The sequence below is a fragment of the Malania oleifera genome, chromosome 1, assembly GCF_029873635.1.
Source record: "Malania oleifera isolate guangnan ecotype guangnan chromosome 1, ASM2987363v1, whole genome shotgun sequence".
NCBI classification, from domain to species: Eukaryota; Viridiplantae; Streptophyta; class Magnoliopsida; order Santalales; family Ximeniaceae; genus Malania; species Malania oleifera.
In genome coordinates this window covers 81562476-81584779 of record NC_080417.1, presented here as the reverse complement: position 1 = coordinate 81584779, position 22304 = coordinate 81562476, and the positions used below count along the sequence as shown (strand labels likewise).

The following is a 22304-nucleotide window of genomic DNA, read 5'->3' as shown; positions in this document are numbered from 1 at the left end:
ACTTCCCTCTCCAGCTTCCTCCTCCTCTCCCTCCTCGTCCTCGTCCAGATCTTCGGTGGATTCAGAACTCTCATTGCCATAACCATGTGAGCTCACACCATCCAGTAGAAGCTCAGGGTGTTTGGTTTTGACTTGGTCTCGGCACCTCCTGAATCCCACCCGATATGCTTTGGAAGTATCAATGACGAATTGGTTGGAGTCCTTGTACTCCTTTATTGCAGTGCGGGAGGCAGTAGCAGCAGCGACAGCTTCCCTGGCAGACAACTCCTTCCTACGAAGGCACTCAATCTCGACCTGTAGAGCCCGCTCACAGACCTCGGCCTCGCGCAGTTCGTTCTGAGCAACAACGTACTTCTCCTTAGAGTCCAAGGTTTGCTGGTACATCTCAGCAACCTTCTCCTCCTGGGCCAGGGCCATCGTCGCCAACTGAGGAAGCACAAAAAAAAAAAAAAAAAACATATAACAGTCAACAAAAACTATGTATTAAGGGGAGAAGAATAAAGCTAGTTGAAGAATATACACCTGGTATGAGGTGTGGCGAATCTTCGCGGAAAGAGCGTCAGGAAGAGTGCACTAGGCCTGCACAAAATCCTCAGTGTGCACCGCCTGACGGAAAGCAGAGGCAGAACGGGTCAGCTTGTGAAAAATCGCTTCAGTAAGAGGCTGAGGGATCGGAGGAGGAGCAGCGTTGATCTCTTCTTGATGGACACCTGAATCACCTGTAGCAGGTGCATCCCTTTAAGAAGATTCCCCCTCAATCTCCCTTCTCTTCTTCCTACTCCTGCTCACCCTTTGCTTTCTGGCTTCCCCCATGAGGGATTCATATCTGGTGAAGTCCATATCTGCAAGTATAAAGAGAAAAAGAGTTAACACTAACAATAGAGATAATATCCAAACATATACATATAGAAATCAGAGGCGAGGAGAGACTTGAGGAAACGGGGCTGATCCCCCACTAAACGAGGACACGCTCTTGGAGCAGCTCCTCATGAGGGATAATACCCTGCTCACCAAGGGCTCGAAGCTCTTTCAGAATGGCCTGCTCGTTAGGTGAAAGCCTTGGAAGAAGGCGGCACACCCGAACTACAAAGGAAAAGGGACAAAAGGAAAAAGTTGAGTCAGCAGATAACCTACTGGTAGCCCTGCAGAGGAAGATGGAGAAGGGAGAGACCATGTTACCATCAAGAGGAGAAGACCAGACCAAAGAGCCCTTGTAGTTCAACTCCCTGAAGTAAAGAAGTAACGAGACTTCTAGTTGTGTATGGAAGAGCTGCCCGGCGAAAAAAGTTTATAGCCTGGTAGAGAGTTGAAATAGTACAACTCCTTCTCTACAGAATGTGTTCGCATTTGGAAACAACTCCTAAAGAGAGGAACTGTTGGCTGGTGGTCGAGGCGGAGCAGAAGGACGACAAAACAGGTGAGCGAAAGATAGGAGTTTGGAACAAGTTGGGAAGGCGCTATCCGATAGAAACGTAATACACTAGAGACAAAGGGGGAAAAAGGAAGCCTGAGACCCAAATCTAAATAATCTGTATAGAGGCAAAGCTCTTTGGAACCTGGATCAAGGGCTGACTCGGAAACGAAGGGTAACCTAACAGTAATACCCTGTGGAATAGCAAAGAAGTAACGAACATTCTGTAAGTCGGAAGGGGTGAGGCCACAACGGGCGTTCCTCACCGTAGTAAGAACCCTCGAAGGCTGTGAAGAAGACTCCATAAGGGGAAACAAAGCGTGAATGAGACAATACCCTTACCAACGGATCAAACGGACAAGCACCAACAAAAACAAAGAAGAAAAGATGCCCAAGCAGATCAAAACAGTAAAATTCCGCACAAAAATAGCAAGGTCGTCTTACAAAAAAAGATCAAACACACAAAGTTAACGCAAGAACAGCGAAGAACATAAAGAACAACAAAACAAACATATAGTAGAGAGGGGGAGCATACCTACGACAGATGGGAGACCCCGTGGACTGAAGAGGAGAAAAGAATGAAGGAGCCCTCTACTCAGAAGATGTGTGCAGAATGAAGGAGCCTCTCGGCCTTTATAAAGAGAGGATGGCATGAATCCCTGAGGCGGGAATCTCAAAATTTCTCGTCTGCAAAAAAGGATTGCGTCTCGAGGTGAAAAAGGGCCCAGATAATCCCGTAAACCCATAGAAGATCTCTGACATATGCACACCGTGGCTTCCCGAGGACCAACAGCGCCTTGCAAAGACTACGTCGCTTCGGACACAACGTCAGACAAGGAACCATAAATGAGAACGATTCATCCGACCCACTTCCCAAGGTATGGTACATTCAAAGTATGCATTTATCATTCTTTCGCAGGAAGAGAAGAATATGATGACGCCTTGGGAAAATGAGTAGACAAAAAACCTAATAAAGGAGCATGACTCACTAAGCATGACACATATGTGGCTAAGGGGATGCTACCAAGCGTGGCCCCAAAAACGGCCCAACAGATGAGCACGACTCATCAGGTCTACAGACCCAAAGGACGAGCACGACTCGTAAGGCCAGAAACGGCCTGACAGATGAGCACGACTCATCAGCCTTATAGACCCAAATGACGAGCATGACTCATCAGGTCTACAGACCCAAACGACGAGCATGACTCGTAAGGCCAGAGAGAGCCTAACAGATGAGCACGACTCATCAGCCTTATAGGCCCAAATGACGAGCACGACTCGTAAGGCCAAAGACAGCCCAGCAGATGAGCACGACTCATCAGGCATTGAGGCCCAAATAACGAGCACGACTTGTAAGGACAAAAATGGCCAAACAAATAAGCGCGGCTCAGACAACTCATCTAATTTCCCTCCATGGGACAGGTCGGCCAATTTCCCTCCATAAAGCAAGTCGGCCAACTTTCCTTCAGGGGACAGATCAGACAGGTCAGCAAATTTCCCTTTGTGAAGTAGGATAGACAGCTCGACCAATTTCCCTCCATGGGACAAGTTGGCCAACTTCCCTCCATAAAGCAGGTCGGCCAACTTCCCTTCATGGAGCAGGTCAAACAAGTCGGACAAATTCCCTTCATGGAGCAAGTCAGACAGCTTGGCCAATTTCCCTCCGTGGGACAGGTCGGCCAATTTTCCTCCATAAAACAGGTCGACCAACTCTCCTTCAGAGGGCAAATCAGGCAGGTCGGCTAACTTCCCTTCATGGAGCAGGTTAGACAGCTTGGCCAATTTCCCTCCATGGGACATGTTGGCCACATCCCCTTCATAGAGCAAGTCGGATAGGTCGGCTAACTTCCTTTCCTGGAGCGGATCAGACAGGTCGTCCAAACTTCACTCCATGAAAAAGGTCGAACAGGTCGGCAAATGTCCCTTCATGTTGCAGGTCAGACAGCTCGGTAAAACAGCTCGGCACGAGCAGCTCAGCAAAATAGCTCAGCATGAGCAACTCGGTAAAACAACTCGGCACGAGCAGTTCGGCAAACTTGCTGGGCACATGGAGTTCGGCAAACCAGCTCGGCACAAGCAGTTCGGAAAACAGCTCGGCACGAGCAACTCAGAAAACAGCTCGGTACGATCAGCTCGGCAAAACAGCTCGGCACGAGAAGCTCGGTAAATAGCTCGACACGAGAAGCTCAGCAAACAGCTCGGCACAAGCAGCTCGGCAAAATAGCTTAGCAAAACAGTTTGCCGCGAGCAGCTCAGCAAAATAGCTCGGCACGAGGAGCTCGGCAAAACAGCTCGGCACGAGCAGCTCAACAACTCATCCCATCCAAAAGAAGAAGAAGAAGAATAGAAACACGATGGAGCATTAAACCTTATAAGGGGAAAAATGCAGACAAAACTATTATTCAAAATTCGGTCCAGAAATTTGAAACTGAGGGGGGGACAACTGATATGCCCAAAACAATCTAGCTAATGAGGGCAGGTTAACGCCTGTCTCGCACCTTCTCTGGGTCTGACATTCTGATGAGTGATTAGCTCCAACCTAATAAAGAGGAGGAGAGATCGACGCCAACGGCCTTAATAACCGAGTAATAGGTGCACGCACTTATTGCTAAAGAGCGATCCACGCCCCGTGCAATAAATTCAAGCCAACCTGCGGTCAACTCGAGCCCCTATAAAAAGGGATTTGGAGAAAAGGTAAAGGTAAGTCATTCAACGCAATTATACTGTTGCATTCAGCCTTTCTAAAAGCATTCCTCTTACTTAGGCATCGGAGTGATCCCCCAGAGTACACCCCGGGTCCTCCAAAGCCTTCCTTTTCTTCCTCTTTCAGGTCAACGGGAGTTGAAGGAGCATCTCCGCTATTTTTACCCTGCAACAATGAGGATGTCATTCCTCAATTATGACTTGTGGAGAGGTTACCCTTCCATTGTGGGTTATATATTTATAGGTGCATTTAATTTGTAATATGAAAAATATTTTCATAAAATAATATTTTTGGGAATCTCATTATTAAAAGCATGATGTCTATCTTTTGAAAATATTTTTATTTGGTTCGTACTATTAGATTTTTTTTAACGTACATTAGAAGGCCATGTAGTGTTTATGTTCAACATAGAAATCTTAACAAACATTTTAATAATATGACCATTATACTCTCAACAAATGTAAAAATAGTGTATGAAGAATAATCATATTTTTAAAACAAAAACCTACTAAGAATTGTATATAATTAAATCAATGTCTTATAACTTTTAACAACCATAAATTTCCAAAACTCTACACTTAATAACCCAATTAACCAAAAAACTAGAGATAATAGTCTCTAAAAACTAACCATTGCATTAAATTATTATAACACAACAATAATAATATTACTTATTTTAAATATGGCAATAGCGTGTGATAATACTATAGTATAGGGACATTTGTGTCCAACTACAAATAATGAGGGCAATTTGGTACTAATAGTAGGATTCCCATGAAACTTAGTCAATAGAGAGGGTGGAAATGGATGCTCATGTGTTCGTAAGAATCCTTCATTTCTAGAAATGTCAAGATTCCTGTCATTTTATATTTTGATATTAAAACAGACATATGAATGAGATGTCATGGGCATCACATTCTCGAAAATCTGGAAAGATGCTACGAAACAAATGCCCAATCATTTACCAATCAATTTGATTATGTTTAAATGTTTAATTGTTTACAAAAGTATACAAAAGAATGATAATCAAGAATGTGCACGTTAAAATAATATCTAATGCATCACACCTCTCTATTAGTAAATAAAACTATTTTTCGCAACAGAACAAGCTCGATTGTCATGAAAAAATTGTTCATCTCATTAAATTCTCAAATGACATCAATGTAGAAGTTGTTTGGTATCGTTATAAAAATAACGAAAATTAAAGCCAAAAATGGAAACATAATAAGAAACACAAACCAAAAACCAACAACCTATTCGATTTACGTTGCCCGTTTTATGTTTTTAGTGTCGACTTTAAGCCGTTTTAGAAAAAAACTGAAAATAACATTTTATAATTTAAGTTGTTTTGCCAATCTGTCGCTAACATACTTTATTATATAGGATTACCTTTTGTGAATTAAACCTTTAATTTTATAAACAATTTTTGGTTAAAATTAAAATAGAATGACTGCAAATTTAAAATATAATTAAAATAAAATATCCATAAAATTTATAAAATTTGAAGAAAATCATTTCAAAATAATTTTACTTTTTTACATTTTCATGCACAATAAGATAATTCTTTCAACACTGAAAATTTATTTTTGAAATAAAATAATTAAATAAAAAGTATTATAATTTCTATTTTTATTGTAATATTTTTAAATTTGTATTTTTATTATTTAAATCATATTTTAAATTTTTATTTGATTAAATGAAAATAAAGAAAATTTGTTCAATCAAGTGTTTAATTTGTACTAGTTTTATAAATATCAACCAAACATGTTATTTTTCTCAATTTTTAATTAATGTATTTAGTTACAAATACTAACCATGTGATAGATATAAGCCTCAAAATTATATATATATATATATTTAAAACATTTTTCTTAAATCCAACTTTGATAACAATTTTAAATTTCCTTTTAAAACTTGAAAGCATGAGAGAACTAAAAATAAAATCTCAAAATTTTGGCAATATATTATATTTATTTAAAATATTTTTGAAAATCCAATTTTGGTAAAAATTTTAAGGTCTCATTTGGATCTTAAAAACATTAGAGAAATAGAAGGAAAATCCGAATAATCCAAATTTTCAAATTTAGTTGTGAAGTGAAGGAGAGTAAGAAAGAAACCAAAAAATATACCATATCAATGAAAAAATATTTTGATTTTAAGCATCACTATCATTTGGTTTTTTTCTTAACTTTTAATCGTGCACAAATATTTTTTTATTTTTAATAATATTTGGTGCGGGAGAAAATATGATAAAAAATAGTTTTATGAAATAACACAATTTTTATTTTAGACATCACTCACAATTATTTTTCTCTTAACTTTTGATTGTATTAGAACAAATATTTATTTTTAGTAATACCGGTATAGAAAAAAATATATAATGAAAAATATGTTTCCTTCTTATTTTCTTTTTCTTTTTATAATCAAAATTTTCGATCCAAATACACCCTAAGTATTGACCAGCTGCATTATTCAAATTGTTTATAAAAGTTTAAAATTGCCTAATAAAATTTGTAATTTAAACTGTATTTTGGTTAGTAAAAGAGAAGATATCAGTTTAATAGAGGAGTCACGGGAACTAACCAAATTTTGGTTACAACTCGACAAAGAACAAAGAAGTAGCCAATGTAGACGTGTCCTACTTGTTATCTTCATTATTAAATAAATATCTAATAGAAAAGAAATAAAGGAGAATTAAGAGATTTTTGTACTCAGTATGGGTATGAGAAGATCCAAGCTCCTTTAAAATGACATAAGCATCATAAAAAATTTCATAAGAAAATATCTAAAATTATTATAAAAATTATGATAAGGATTATTATAAAAAGAAAAGGAGAAAATATTCAAATTCTTCTAAATCTCATAAAGGGAAAACAAAAAATAAATACAAAAAAGATGTAACTTGTTACAAATGTGGGAAAAAAGGACATTATGCAAAAGACTGTAGAGTTAAACAAGAAATAAAAGAATTAAATTGTGGTGAAGAACTCAAAAGAAAAATGATCTCGTTAACAAAGTTTGAATCAGTCGAATCATCTTCTGAATCAGAAGAAATTATTCACAATATTTAAGAAACTTCATCAAATTATTCAAAATCTTCATCAGAACTTTAAAAAAATATAACAATCATCATTATAATTAGGAAGTCAGCTACTATTTTTATAATAAAAATGATATAAATTATCGATGAATAATAACATTAGGGAATAGATATATTAGCTAATTAGTGATGAACATTATAAATAAAAAATTTAAAATATTAAAAAAATTAGGTTGAATGATTAGCTAGGGAGTCGACTATTTGTTTAATTAAAATATAATGAACTATAAATGAACCAATAATATTAAAGGAGTAAATATATTAATCAATCAGTATTGAATACTATAATTAAAAAAATTTAAAATTAAAAAATTAAGAATAGGTAGTTAGAGGCTTCGAGGCCACAATGATATTTTCGTACATACGTACTTTTACCATGTAAAAAATGTAAAGAAAGGATGAAAAACAGAAATGCAAACAAACCCTCTAGTTTATAAATCGTTTTTGAACGCAAAAACGACATCGTTGCAATGCCAAGATAGACGGTTTCGACCCAAAATCTCCCCCATTTCATGCCCAGAGTCTACGTCCTTCTGCAAGAGCAGAGAAGCCTAGGGCCGAAGCTGCGGCTGCTGGGGAGTATCACGATCTTCAATGGGTTACGTACAAGAAGCTAGAGAAAATCACGTTAAGAAGAAAGTAGAAGAAGGTAACCTCCAGCCTCAGTCCTCTAATTTCCCACTCGTGAAATGTGATTATTTATGTGGCATTTGTTCATCGAAGCAATAGTTTTTTTTTTCTCTAATTCAGTCCATGGTCTTCGTTCTGGAAAAATTGGCACTGGGTATCTCGTGAACCGTTGTTAGACACAAATTTGGGGAGCCCCCATATTTTTGAATAAGCTCAGCCATTGTTTGTTTAGCATTTTCAAACTTTTTTTGTTTAGATGTTTTTTTGTTAGATGCAGAAACTACATTGCTCTTGCTTTTAAGAACAACAAAGGCGCTTCCCAAACGTTAAGAAATAGGTTTTTTTTTTTTGGTGATTGATTGTTGTAAATTCTCCTTTTGCTCTTGGAATGTGATGTTTATTCTATTAAGTAGAGTTTGTGGTTTCATTGACTGCTAAGATACTTTTTTGTGGATGAAAAATTCACTCTCGAGACGGTTAAGTACTTCAGTTCGTACATAATAAACACGTCTTTGGGTAACTTTTATAGTGTATTGTAGACTGGTGTCTGGGTTAAGGATCCTCTGCTTGACAAGGGTTCAAAGGATTCGACAAGTGTCTATGTAAGTGAACCATCATTGATAGACCTCATTTTCTCTGAATTAATATAAAAAAAAAAAATAATATTTATTACTTATGCAGTTATCACTGATTGGTCCATCACTCGTGATAGACACCTTCTGCGCTAAGGCAAATGTAGAAGGCAATCCTCTACATCCCCGTCTAAAGGAGAGAATCATTGGTGGTTCTATCACCCTGCTATGTTAGTGGTATCTCTACTATTATAAAGGCCGGTTTCACAATTACTTATAGGGACCTTTTGGATCAAGAATTTTATTTGGGAAAAGGAAAGGAAAGGGGAATAAGAAGAAAATTTATTTTCCATTGCGTTTTCTCTCTCTATATCAAATACGTATAAAAATGAAAAATTGTTCTAATGTGATTGAAAATTAAGAAAAATTAAATTTTAATCAAAATAATTAAATTTTAATGAAAAAATTAAATTTTTGTTTATTGAGTTCATTTTTATTTTCTTTTTTACTTTCCTTGATAAAGCAAGCACGGAAAAGTGGATCAAGTAAAAGATTCTGTGATCAATAATCGGATGATTCATGAGTTGTCCATTGAAAAATTTCCTTCATATTTTTCTTTCCTTTCCCTTATATTTTCCAAGTTCCAATTAGGACCTTAATCTTGTTTTTCAAAAATTTAAAATACCCCTATAGCTACTCATCTTCTTGTATAAACAAAAAATGTATAATTGTAAAAATAATAATATAATTATAATTAAACTAAAAAAACTATAAAATATATATATATATATATATATATATAGCAGCCATGGATTAAACGCTATAATGGGCAAGTCTCATTTATGATAAAATGAATTTCCCATATGATAGTTACATTTGATCTCATTTTTTCAAATTAATACCCCTATAAATGCTCATCTATTTGCTAAATGAAAAGGATATAATAAAAAAAAAAATACTGTTATCATTATATTTCAGAACTAAAAAATATAAAATTTAAGATTTGTAGAGCATGGGCATTGTGCACGCGGCTTCTCTCCATTGCTATAAAGGAGATTCCCTATTTGGGAATTACTTTAGGCTCATTTTTGAATTGATAAAATTCCCTTATATCTTCTCTATTAAACAAAAAAAGGGAATAATAGTAAAAATAATAATACAATTATGTTTTTAAAAAAACTTTCTATCAATTTTTTTCAAACTAAAAAATTGAAAATTTGAGTGTCGTGGAACATACTCCGTACCCATAGCTAGTTTTGTTTTGTTATTTTTATTTTTATTTTTATAAAAAAATAAGAAGGAAAAATATTTCCTAATGGTCTTGTTCGAATTTGAGAAAATCAATAGGGGAAAGTATGTTAAGTGAGGAAGAAAAATACAAATGCTAGAGAACTAGATGCTCTTGAACAAGTAGAAAAAGGCAATTGTAAAAGAGATGCCGCTTTTGTATTCTTGGCAAAGAAATACCCCAATACATCCTAGAAGCCAAAGTCCAAAAAGAAGCAACAAAAACAACTCTATCCCATAATTGTTTGGAAGGCATTGCTTGATTGTTCCTGCTTGTCTGCCAACAAAATACAAAACATAGCAAACCAAGTGCATTATCACAACACTTTCCCTTTTTTGACTTTTGCTAGAGCCTAGAACTTCACCATCAAAAAACACCCACAATTTGAGGAGACAACACTAGCAAATGCAAAAAGATCACACTGAGAATGAAGAAACAAGTGCTGGCTTGTTTCATTATGTTCTAAACACATCAAACAAATATTTGGACTGATTGCCTTATTAGGCCTCGTCACTCGCGGCTTATCTATTTTAGTTTTGTCAAAAACCAAGATCAAGGTGAAAACCGTATTCTTAGAAGGAACCATGGCTTTTCTAGTTAGTTTCTCCAAGAGAAAAGGAAGAGGATTTGCAATTTCATCTAAATAAAAATACAAAGGATGGAGGATAAGGCATCCTCCACAAAATAACTAACTACAATAATGCAGCCCTTTAATCCTTTTGACTGTTAGACAACTTCTATTTTTTGATCAGCAAAGAGAATAATATTAGCAACGCATCAAGGGGATGCCAACCCTTGGTACAAAACATCAAACACTCTGTAGGGTGTCACAAACATCAAGGATTGGATAATGATCATTAAAAATTTTCCGCCTAAGCCAGCTGGAGACAGCAGCAATCCATTGCTCTTTGCAAGTCTGAAGCGAGCTAGTTGAATCCTTGAAGGCTCTTATTTCTTTCTTTCCAAGCACACCAGAAGATAGCAAGAGGGATGAGGTTCAAAGCCTTTTGCTTCTCCTTGGAGGCTTTGATGCCTTTCCAAGCCCAAATCTCCCCTTCAACTGAACTTGCTGTAACCCAGTGCTGCTCAGTCAAGGAAAGAACCAAATTCCCCAAGTTCCTTCGTCCAGGGGCAGTGGAGAAGAACGTGGTCGACTGATTCTATATCAGGCGTACAAAGAAAACACCTAATTGTGATTGTAAGCCCTCTTTTCTGCAGATTGTCGAGGGTTCGAATATTTCCAATACGGACTCCCAAGAAAAAAAGGCAACCTTTGAAGGGGCTTCTGTCCTCCAAATGTGAATCCAAGGTGACTTGTTGCAATTTGTTCCCAACGATGAGAGCTTCTTGTAGAAAGATTTAACAGTGAAAGCACCATTTCTGTCCAAAAAAGGCCTATTTTGGTTCTTTGGGGATGCTTTGGTGATGGAATTTGTAGAGAAATCTGTAAAAGTTGGCGAGTGCATGAAGTTCCTGATCTACCATGCTCCTAGTAAGAGGAATGTCCCAAAAAATTCCCCGATCAGTGATTTAGAGATGATGACTGATAAGGGAATTTCTGTCACAAGCCAAGCTGTGGATGGAAGGAAAGGCAGCTCTAATATTACAGTTCCTATGCCACACGTCATTCCAAAAGTAAACATTAGCCCCATTCCCCACTTGAAATGTCACAAATTGGGAAAAAAATCATATTATCCTTTCCCGATGAATTTGCATATTTCCACTCCACGGGGACCCTTCTATTGTGAGTTGTCCAATCATTGTGCTAGAAAGAATAATATCTCACCAAAAGTGGTCTTCCTCCTTTATGAACCTCCATAATCACTTCCCAACGAGGGCTTTATTGAAAGTGAGGAGGGATTTCAACCCCAAAAATCCCAGAAGAGTGTGCCCAAAAAGAAGCAAGAATATTAACTCCATGCCAAAGAAAAAATGGAGTTTTCTGAGCCTTGAAAATTCTCATGTTCCATTTGAGAGTCTAGAAAATGGCATACACTACACAAGTACATAAATCCATCCCTCTTCTACTTTTCTCAAAACCCTAAAATCACATTAGCAAGAAATCGTGCACATTTTGTAGAGATGCTTCACCAAAATATGAGAGACTCATACTAGAGATGTCTCACCAGCCAACATTAATGAAGAAAAAGGTGCACATCAGTCTCGTTGGACTTGAGGCGCAACAAATTTGGGGGTGAGGGCCTTATATGGCCTCCATACTTTTAACAAGACATCCATGCTAATCTTGTACCCCTCGTTTGGTTCGTGAAATGGAATTGAAGTAGGAAAGAAATTAAGGTAGGGATGGAATTAAGGCAAGAAAGGAATCATTGTTGGAATGTGATTACTATGTTTGGTTGGTAAATGGCCATAGGAATTGTAGTTTCTATTCCTTTGCAACATTTGGTATTCTTCAATAGTGGCTATATTGGATTAAAAAATGTTATTTTTGAAAAATGGACCATTACAAAATTATTTAATTTTGTCATTTTTCAAATATGTGGCTTCAATTCAACATTTTTTTTGAAAAAACTGCACATTTTTTGGTTCAAAATATTTTTTACATTTTTAATAATAGTAAGAATAATAAAAATGATATTTTAAATTTATTTTTGAAAATGCCCCTCTACAAAATTTTTTAATTTTACAAATTTTCAAATATGTGACTTCAATTCAACATTATTTTTATTTTTGAAAAAGATGCACATTTTTTCGTTATTTTTTTTTTCATTTTTAATAATAGTAGGAATAGTAAAAAGATGATATTTTTGTTTGGATTTTTGGAAAGTGATGATGATAATAATAGCAGTACCAAATTATTAGTAGCAACAACAAAAATATTAAAAAAAAATAATAGTAATAACTGGTCTTTTAAAAGGCAAAGGCGTAAGGCGAGGCGTTTTACCTTCCGCGAGGCAATGCGTAAGCTTTTTGGGACTGTATTTTTTAAAATAATTAATGAGTAAAAGAATTTATATATAGTATAAAAATGAGAAAAAAATGTTAGAATAATAGAGAAACAAATAAAAACATAATTCTTAAGTATCATATAGGCCAATTTTAGCAAACAAACTCGAACAATGCATGTTAAAAATAAGCCATAAGTTTACAAAAAGAAGAGAAAAAGCCATATTACAGCATCACAATGTCCCATCATCCAAGATTCTAATTTCTAAGAATCTAAATCTTAATCAACAAAGTTCAGAGGGAACTATCAAGATCTTCATCAAAGTCCTCATCTTATCAAAATCATCTATAATAGGAGTTCTTCCACTAATAAATTCCTCTCCCACTTCAACATCATCATCTTCCTCAATTGCGCCCAATGTTGGCCGCTTGCCTTTGTCTTGAGTGCCTACATATTCAATAAAGCTATAGGTTAGGAGTTAGGAGAAATGGAGAACTATAAATTAGTAGATTCAAAAATGACTATCGATATGTCTGTACTCAAGTTCTCACAATAATCACTGATCTTCCTTTTGCTAGGAAGATTACAATGTGAGCTACTAGAGCTTGTGTTGCTTATGCATCATCTCCTTCAAAAGGTACCACAGGCAAAGCTCTAATAGCATCAACATCTAGGCGATTTTCATCATCAAACCAAGAAGTATCTTTCGGGAGGATAGGTTCTTCCTTCTTTGTGATCCATTCATCATCTGAAGCTACTTCCGACACAAATATTGGATCATAATTTTATCTTCTTCTTATAGCTCTCTCCCTTAGTTTGGTGTTGTACTTGACGTAAACTAGAGCATTCAATCTCTTGTGCTCTAATCTATTCCTCTTTTTTGTATGAATCTACAATTGAGTTTAAGCCATTTAAAATTTTAGATATTAGAAGATATTTTCATATTTGAGTGAACCATAATAACATGGCATTTGCAAGAAGTAAGAAGTAAGAACCTGCTCAAATGTGTTCCAATTCCTCTCACATCCACTAGCACTACATGTTAGGCTAAGCTTCATCAATTTTGGGGTCTTTGTCCCAAAACGCTTCCACCAATTAGCTACAAAATAAAAAAAAAAAAAACATGTTTAAGTTCCAAGTTCTGAGAAGAAACAAGGATAGGGTACTACTAATTAACTAATTTTTACTGAAATATTATTTTTACCTAGGCTTCTCAACATTTTGGAGTCAATAGCCACTTGAGACCCAAAATCCCCTCATGCATTATCAAACAAATCCAATTGGATGTCTGCAGCTAGCCTTTCCTCATATGACAACATTCTATCCATGCATTCATATAGTCCTTGCTTCACTTCTTCATAATCAGAGAAGTTCTCCTTATAACGCAATTGGGGATTTAAATAATATCCTGCAGCATGTAAAGGGCGATGATGTTGTGGAGTCCATCTATCATCTATTTTGCTGCAAATGGGTCCATACTTCTTCTCATTTCTAGAAAAATTTGCAGAAATTTTTTCCTTCACCGAATCCATCATCTTATAGAGAAACCCCATGGCTTGTCTTTCCTCAGAATCAACTTCCCTTAGAACACACACAAGAGGGACAACACTCTTGATAACATGCGCCACGTGAGGCCAAAAATGTTGGTCAAATAAAACTATTGAGCGACTCCTTGTACCTTCATGCATTTTTGCATATGTAGAAGTGCACCACATCTGTGAAGAGAACATAGATTGAAGGGCTCGCTTTTGTTTGTAACTGCTTTGAAGTGTCAAAAATGCAGTAGCAAAGCATGTCACTGTAGGGCAGATGAGTTCTTTGTTGTTGGTGAAATGCTTCCTCATCATTGCAAATACATAGGAATGATTATAAATAAATTTCACAACTTGCGTAGCCTTTAGGATTGTGCTTGCATGGATCTTCAATTTTGCAATATCCTCCAACATGAGATCCAAACAATGTGCAGCACATGGAGTCCAATAGAGCTTCTCCCTCTTTTCCATAAACTTTTTTCCACCATTTATCATGTTCTTCACGTTATCAGTTATCACCTGCACAACATTCTCCTCACCAACTTCCTCAACCACCTCATCCATATACTTAAACATCAAATCACCATTTTTTATAGAATTAGAAGCATCAATGGATTTTAAAAACCATGTACTATTCACAAGGAAATTAATCAAGACCCTTGAACACCCATCAGTCCATCCATCAACCATGATAGAACATCAATATTCCTTCCAAGCTTTTTTGTGGTCTTTCAACATGCCGTCGATGTCTTTCACTTCATCTTTAAGGATCCACGTCCTCATCTCATGCATAGATGGAGGCTTGAAATCTGGCTTATAATTAGCAATACCATCCACCATAACATGCCTATATACGTCATCCATCAAATTAAGTGGTAAAGCATTGTTGAACACACGACGGCCAACTTTCCTACACACTTCATTTCTTTCTTCCTTCTTCCATTTTGAGTTTAGTGTGGATTGTTTGGTCTGTGAAAATGAAAACTTATCCATTGGACCTCTAGCCCTAGGAGTATGGCCACTCCCACTATTCTGCTACTCAAAATCTCCAACTAATGGAGACATAGCACTTTGAGTCCCTCTTTCTAGACCCTACCCAATCTCTTCAAGAAGTTCATTTCTTTTACCCTTTTCTTTTGAAAATTTTTCAAGAGCAATCTTGTACACATCACTCACTTTTTGAGGGGCTTTTGGGCAATGTTTCATTCCCTTCCTTGTACTAGCCAAATGATGTTTAAATCTTGTGACAGTCCCACTGCAACGTTGATCACAAATTTTGCATCTAAAATATTTTTCTCCATAAACTTCTTTTATGTATTTCCAAACAAAATCTTTTTTCTGCCCCTTGGAATCTGCTTCAGACATGTTTAAGCAGGTGCAGCAAGATTTAAGCAATTAAAATCTGAAACAAAAACCTTAGAGACAGGAGACAAGAACCTTAGACCCATCGGATAGAGACTTCGAAAGAGAGAGCCGAGGCTTCGAGAGAGAGAGCTGAGGCTTCGAGAGAGAGCATAGGCTTCGTGAGAGAGTAGAGGCTTCGTCGAGGCTTTGAAAGAGAGAGCAGAGGCTTCGAGGGAGAGCAAAGGCTTCATCGAGGCTTCGAAAGAGAAAGCAGAGGCTTTGTCGAGGCTTCGAGAGAGAGCAGAGGTTTCATCGAGCTTCGTCAAGGCTTCGAAGAGAGAGCAAAGGCTTTGTTAGGCTTCGTTGACAGAGCAGAGGAGAAGAAGTTTTGCGGAAGAGAGAGGGAGGATAGGGTTTCAGTGCGTTTTGGGTTATGGACTTTTAAAAATGTGTTTTAACCCCGGAATACTGAAAGGCGTACGCCTTGAAGTTGAGGCGTAAAAAAATGAGGGTTTTTGTCTGATGCATACGCCTTTTTGCCTAATGCGTATGCTTTTATGGAGTTGTGCCTTTCCACATACGCCTTGGTGCGTTTTTGGCCTAAAATGCCTCAAGAGGTGCGCCTAAAAAATGCCTTTCAAATCACTAGTAATACCAATGGCAATCACATGAATAATGGATACTAATAACCACAACAAAAAATTATAATAATAATATTTTATTATCACTATTTATTAATCCTGTAATTGTTGTTGTAGTTATTTTTAAAATTTATTTTTATACTAATAATAATTTTATTATTATTATTGTAATTAGTTTTAATTTTTTTGTTGTTATTGTTATATTTGAATAATTTATAACAATAACGGCGATATTATTATTGTTATTATTATTTTAGTTGTTGTTATTACTGTATATTATTCTAGTTATTGTTATTATTATTCTTTATTGTTTTTATAATAATAATAATAATTATTATTATTATTTTTGTTGTTAATATTTATTATAATAACTTATAATTCTTATTTGTGAAATTATTTATTATAATAATAGCTACTATTGTTTTTTCAGTTTTGTTGTTGTTTTTACTATTGTTTTAATTGATGATGATGATGATGATTATTATTATTATTATTATGATTATTGTTTTAATCAATGATGACGATGACGATGATGATTATTATTATTATTATTGGTGATGGCAAAGTTGAGAGAACTTGTGCTTTTTTGGAACATATTATTTACTAAGGGTAATAATTGTTTTCCAGGAAAATGAGTCGGGAATGGAGCTACCTCTAAGAGGAGAAATCACCATTTTGTTTTTGGCCAGAATGCAATTCTACCCTCATTTATGCAATCCAAATATGGAAATGAGAATCAGAGTCAAAATTTCCATTCCAGCCTTGATTTTGCGAACCAACCAAGGGGTTAGAGTTTAGATGAAAGCATGAATCTTAAAATGAACCTTGCCCCTTTGGACACCTTGACTCGAAGAAACTACTAGAGGTTGAAGGTTTTAGAAGATGAGTAAAGAAAGACTTGGAAGAAAAGGAGTTGAAGAATCCTTTAGTTAGACCCGAGCACCTTAACTAGTTTGAGGAGCAATGAGTCCACGTGTTCAGTAAAGAAGTGATATCTGGCCACTAGAAAAGAGGAACTAGTAGATCACACGTACACAATAGGTAGCTATGCTCATCACTTAACAGAATCCACCAAAGAGATATAGAAGCAAGGAAACTCACCACTCTAAAGATAGATAGCTCACCACTCTGGAGATAGAGTTTAAAGGATAAACTTCATCACTCATAAAGGAGATACAAAATTGAACAAAAACAAGAGGCGGCAAAGGCCAAAGTCTCCAATTTTCATTCAAAAACACTTTCTTTCTGCAATACATGCCTATATGCTTCTATAGGCTTAGAACAATCCTCCAAGCATAGAAAAATGCTATTCCACACTTTATTGCTTAAAATAATTGATTTTGACAAAACAAAGACTCAAAAGAAGAGCTTAACACATTTTCCTACTTAGGGAATACAAACAGACACATTGAAAGCTTAAATAGGGAGATTGCACATTAAAATTTTATTACCATAACTTCTAGCACATAAGGCAGAATTGAATGATTACGAGATAGACAATGAGACAAAGCCAAGAGGGGAGATCCCGACTCAATGATAGATATCAGGTTAGAACCACCGATCAGATAAGGGGAAAAATCCTCATCAAGCATATTAGGATGTGTAGCTAAGCGCAGGGGGTTTGATCAGATCCTCCAAGCTGGTAATAGAATATCTAGATTCTCATCCGCTTAATGTGTAATTTAATCTAGTGAAAAGAACAATTCTTCAACTTTAGGTTCATAGATGACATGTATATTTCAAGAACCTTTTTGAAATCAGGCTCCAAATTTGGCCAAAACATGCTGGGCCACAATTTCAAGAGTTGAATTTGTTTGTATCATTATCTTCCAACAGTCAAATTCACTAGAACTGTTGAGCACAATCCTGTGTCAGGGAGTTGCTCCCTGGTTGAATAAGATTTGTCCTTGAGTCATATGTGCTATCATCACCATAATAAGAAGATAAATCAGCTACATTGAAATGTGTGAAAAAGTTTAATCTTGTATGCATTTTCTCAACCGCTTGAGAACTTTGAATTGACCATCAACCCTTGGCTTGATTTTTCCAAATTGGCCTTGATGGAATCTCCCCTTTCCAAGGTGAATCTAAACTAGATCATCTTCTTTAAATTTAGCAAATATTTATGCTTGTTGGCTTGACCACAATACTTTTTATTTTACTTTGCAATCTTCTTACAAATCTGTTCATGCAATTTTTGAATTTGTTTAGCTCCTCTACTTCTCCACTGAAATTATTAGCAGTTAGAAGAGGAACCAAATTCAACAAACTTAGTGGATTCTGGTCATTTAAGCTAGAAAATGACTACAACCAATACGTTGGCTAGTTGTATGATTGTAAGCAAATTTAGCTTGTGGCAAAATATGATTCCAATTCTTAATATTCTTCTTAACCGAACAAAAGACTTCTCAAACTCTTCTTTACGACCTTTGTTTGTCCATGAGTTTGGGGATGGCAAGTGGTGCTAAATTGAAGATGAGTTCCAAGCTTTCTCCAAAGTGTGTGACAAAAATGGCTCATAAACATGGAATCCCAATTCGAGGTGATTGTTTTGGGAATACTAAGAAGTTTGGCAATCAGTCTAAAGTATAGATAAGCAACATTAGTATCATCTAGAGTCCTGCTACATGGAACAAAATGTCATTTTAGAGAGACGATCAACCATTACCATGAGAGAATACTTTTTCACGAGCTCCTAGGCAATCTAAGGACATCCATATTGACATCTTCCAATGTAGCTTTAGCTATTGGCAATGGAGTACGTAATCCTGTCTTTAGCAAAGAATGCCTATGGTTTGAAGCATCAGCAACAATATTTTGAACTCTAGATTTATGCATAATAGAAAAGCTGAAAGTTTGAAGAAATTCAGCCCACGGTGCATGATGCCTACTAAGTTTCTGCTAGGTATGGTGAAACTTTAATGCTTCATGATCATAATAGAGCACAATGGCTTAGGACGCAAATAATGACTCCAATGGTCTAAGGCATGGATAATGGCATTAATTCTTAGTCATAAAGAATCACTAAGCTTTTCACTATAAAGAGCAAGAGGTTTATGTCCTTGGCTTAGGACAGCACCAATTCCCATGTTGGAAGAATCACGTTCAACTTCAGAAACTTGGTTAAAGTTAAGGCAGAGAAATAACTGGTGCATCTGTCACCCACCTTCTGCTTAATGATTTCAAAACTCTTCTCAGCTTAAAAAAAATTCCCTGCTTTCAAACATTCAGTGATTGGAGCGATAATGGTATTGAAATCCTTGATAAATTGGTGACAAAAAGATACAAGGCCATGAAAACTCCAAATGTCATATAGTAATTGTGGAATAGGCCAGCTCAGAATTGCTTCAGCCTTGCTGGGATCCATCTTCACTCCTTCACTGGAAACAACATGGCCTAAGAAAAAACCCTGCAATTAGTGAAGAATTGACACATCTTCAAGTTGGCATGAATTTTCTAATCTTTTAAGGTCTGAAATAATGTGTGCAAATGATCAAGATGCTCCTTCTTGCCTTTTCTGTGCACAAGAATGTCATAAAAATAAACAATATGTCTGCCAATAAATGGTTTGAATACATCATTCATCAATTGCATGAAAGTATTAGGAGCATTGGAGTGCCAAATGGCATAACCATCTATTCATAAAGACCATCCCTTGTTTTAAAAGTTTTCTGTTCTCCCGGATTTTGATTTGATGATTACCACTTTTGAGGTCAATCTTTGAAAAAGTGATAGCACCATGTAGTTTATCCAATATATCATAAAAGTGAGGAATAAGAAAGCAATAACCAATAGAATCTTGTTCACTGGCTTGCTATCTATGCACATTCACTATGATCCATCCTTTTTGGGCACAAGAAGAGTTGGTACAGCATATGGACTCTTACTTTCTCTTAAAAAACCCCTTTACCATAAGCTCATCTACTTGCCTCTACAATTCTTTATGCTCTTTTGGACTCCTCCTATAGGCTATCTTATTGGGAAGTGTAGAACTAGGAATGAAATCAATGCAGTGACGAATGTCTCATGTTGGAGGAAGACCGTGAGGTTTATCTTTAGGAACAACATCATTAAAGTCATCAAGTAAAGACTCATCAAGTAAAGATTAAACTTTATTTGACAACTCACTTACTTTTGCATTTTCTTCGAAAACAACATGAGTGTATGCCATCTCTAAACTACCCAAAAACTTTTCTAGTTCAAAACAAGTAATCAAATTAATTCTGCTAGGTTTAGAAGGACCTAAGACATTCTTCACACCATCTTTTGCAAAAGAGTGAGTATTTTTGTAACCATTATAATAAACTCTCTACACGGGGCCAAGCAACAAATGACATGCATCCATAGGTGGAACATCACACCAATTTGATCATTGTACTTCTTATCAATTGTAAATGAAACTAGACATCTTCTGTTTATCTTTAGTTCATGCACTTTTTCCAGCCATCTCAATTATTAAGCATGAGGATGTTTCTGTTTCCAGCTGCAACTTGTTTACCATTTTTGCGGACACAGCATTAGTGGGCAGCACTCAAAACTCCTTTGAATGGCTAGCAAATCTGTTTGTTCTGCATAAGCTACTTCTTTTTCTTTATTTGAGCAAATCAGGGAGCCATCTCCATTGTCTATCTCTTCCTCTATAATGGAGAAATTTTTGTGATTTGGACAATAAAAGCAATATGTCCGTACCCTTGACGCTTAAAATGCTTTTTCGAGCTAACATTTGATTAACTAGTTGAATTAGGGATGGCCCCAACATTACCCCTTTTTGTTGCCTTGTAAGAAGAGTATTTGGTTGCTGTACAAGGCTTCAATATGGATGCACTCCCTCAGTTCGAAGAGCTACCCCTTGATTCTAGTTTTGAAACATCTCCTTCAGACTCTAGTTTGTTGTTTTTCTACTTTCAGTGCAAGTTTCCTCCCATCATTAAAACTCCAACAAAGTTGTATACTAACCATTTCATTGATCTCCTCTTTCAACCCACCCAAATAAAACACTTTTGTTTGTTTTTCAAGTTCAACTATGCCCCACTTCAACATTAGCAGCTCAAATTCCATGGTGTACTCCTCCATGGATAGATCCCTTTGCCTCAAAATTTTGAATTTTTGAAAAGATTCTTGCCTATAGTGTTTTGGTAAGAATCTCCTTTCTAGCTTTCTTTTCATTTTGTCCATGATTTGATCTTGCTTTGTCCTTCACGAGATCTCTGCTTCTTGGCATAATGATTAAGAGACATATTTTCTCACAACGACTAGCTTCACTTTGTATTCATCTGGGTACTCCTTGAAATCAAAGACCCTTTCAATGGTTTGAAGCTAATCAAGGAAATCATCAGGTTACACTCTTCCTTCAAATTGTGGAATAGCCACTTTCACATTAGAATCTCTAGCTAGCTTTCAATTCTTTCATCTATGGTGATGGAAAAGAAGAGTCATCACTTGAGACATGATGTGGAACATGATGGAAAGGATTAATATAACCATCATCATTGTTGGAACTATTTTCAGAAATTATTTTCATCACCAACAAGATTCTCATAACGTTCAACATGTTGCTGGAGTTTTGACAATTTTGTTGAAGTTATTAGGTATGTAAGCATTGATTCTAAAATAATGTTTGCTAATCAACAGACATGGGAATACATGAACGAATTTGTGATATTGGATATGAAAAAGCTTTTTAATGTGAAACATTCTTGGGCAGGATGGGCATTGTGGCCTGATGGAAGTGCCGGATATTGGTCTGTTTCTTTTAGCTTCTTCTTCATTCGAATAGATGGGTGTTCTGCCAGTAATCCCCCGTTCCATTTTCTTCTTTGTATTCTTAGGGGGTCAATTTGGCAGTAAACCAGAGGAGTTTAAATGCAGTTGTATTCTTCTGGGAATGGCGAAACTTAGCCTAATATTAGTTGGTTTGGAGAGGGAAGTAAGGCGAAGGGAGAGGAAATTTGGGGGAGTGCCTTCAATGACAATAATGAGCAATCCAGGGGAGGACCTTTTGGAGGGTAAGTGGTGGCTTGGCAGGCTTTTGGGTGCAGTTGAGCTTGAAAATTTTGTAGAAGTTTCTTGGTTGCTTTTAGTCACTCACGTCTCATGTGCTTCTCATATCTACCATAGAGATGGCATTGAACTACTTTACAATTTCCTCATTAAAATAGGAGGATTATAAGACTT

The 22304-nt window shown here is 36.2% G+C and overlaps 1 protein-coding gene across 6 annotated transcripts in view; it reads left to right on the top strand.

Annotated features, from left to right (window-relative positions):
* The first annotated feature begins 7676 nt into the window (after positions 1 to 7676).
* The window catches only part of LOC131153842 (uncharacterized), a 45720-nt gene continuing 31092 nt past the window's right edge, over positions 7677 to 22304 (top strand). For 3 of the 6 annotated variants that reach the window (XM_058106310.1, XM_058106320.1, XM_058106304.1), the window contains exon 1: positions 7695 to 7864. In XM_058106310.1, coding sequence (XP_057962293.1) covers positions 7810 to 7864 — 55 coding nt within the window. In that variant the 5' untranslated portion in view covers positions 7695 to 7809. Of the gene's footprint in view, positions 7865 to 22304 lie in introns of all 6 variants that reach the window. The other 3 variants (XM_058106317.1, XM_058106300.1, XM_058106293.1) reach the window with 2 other exon arrangements.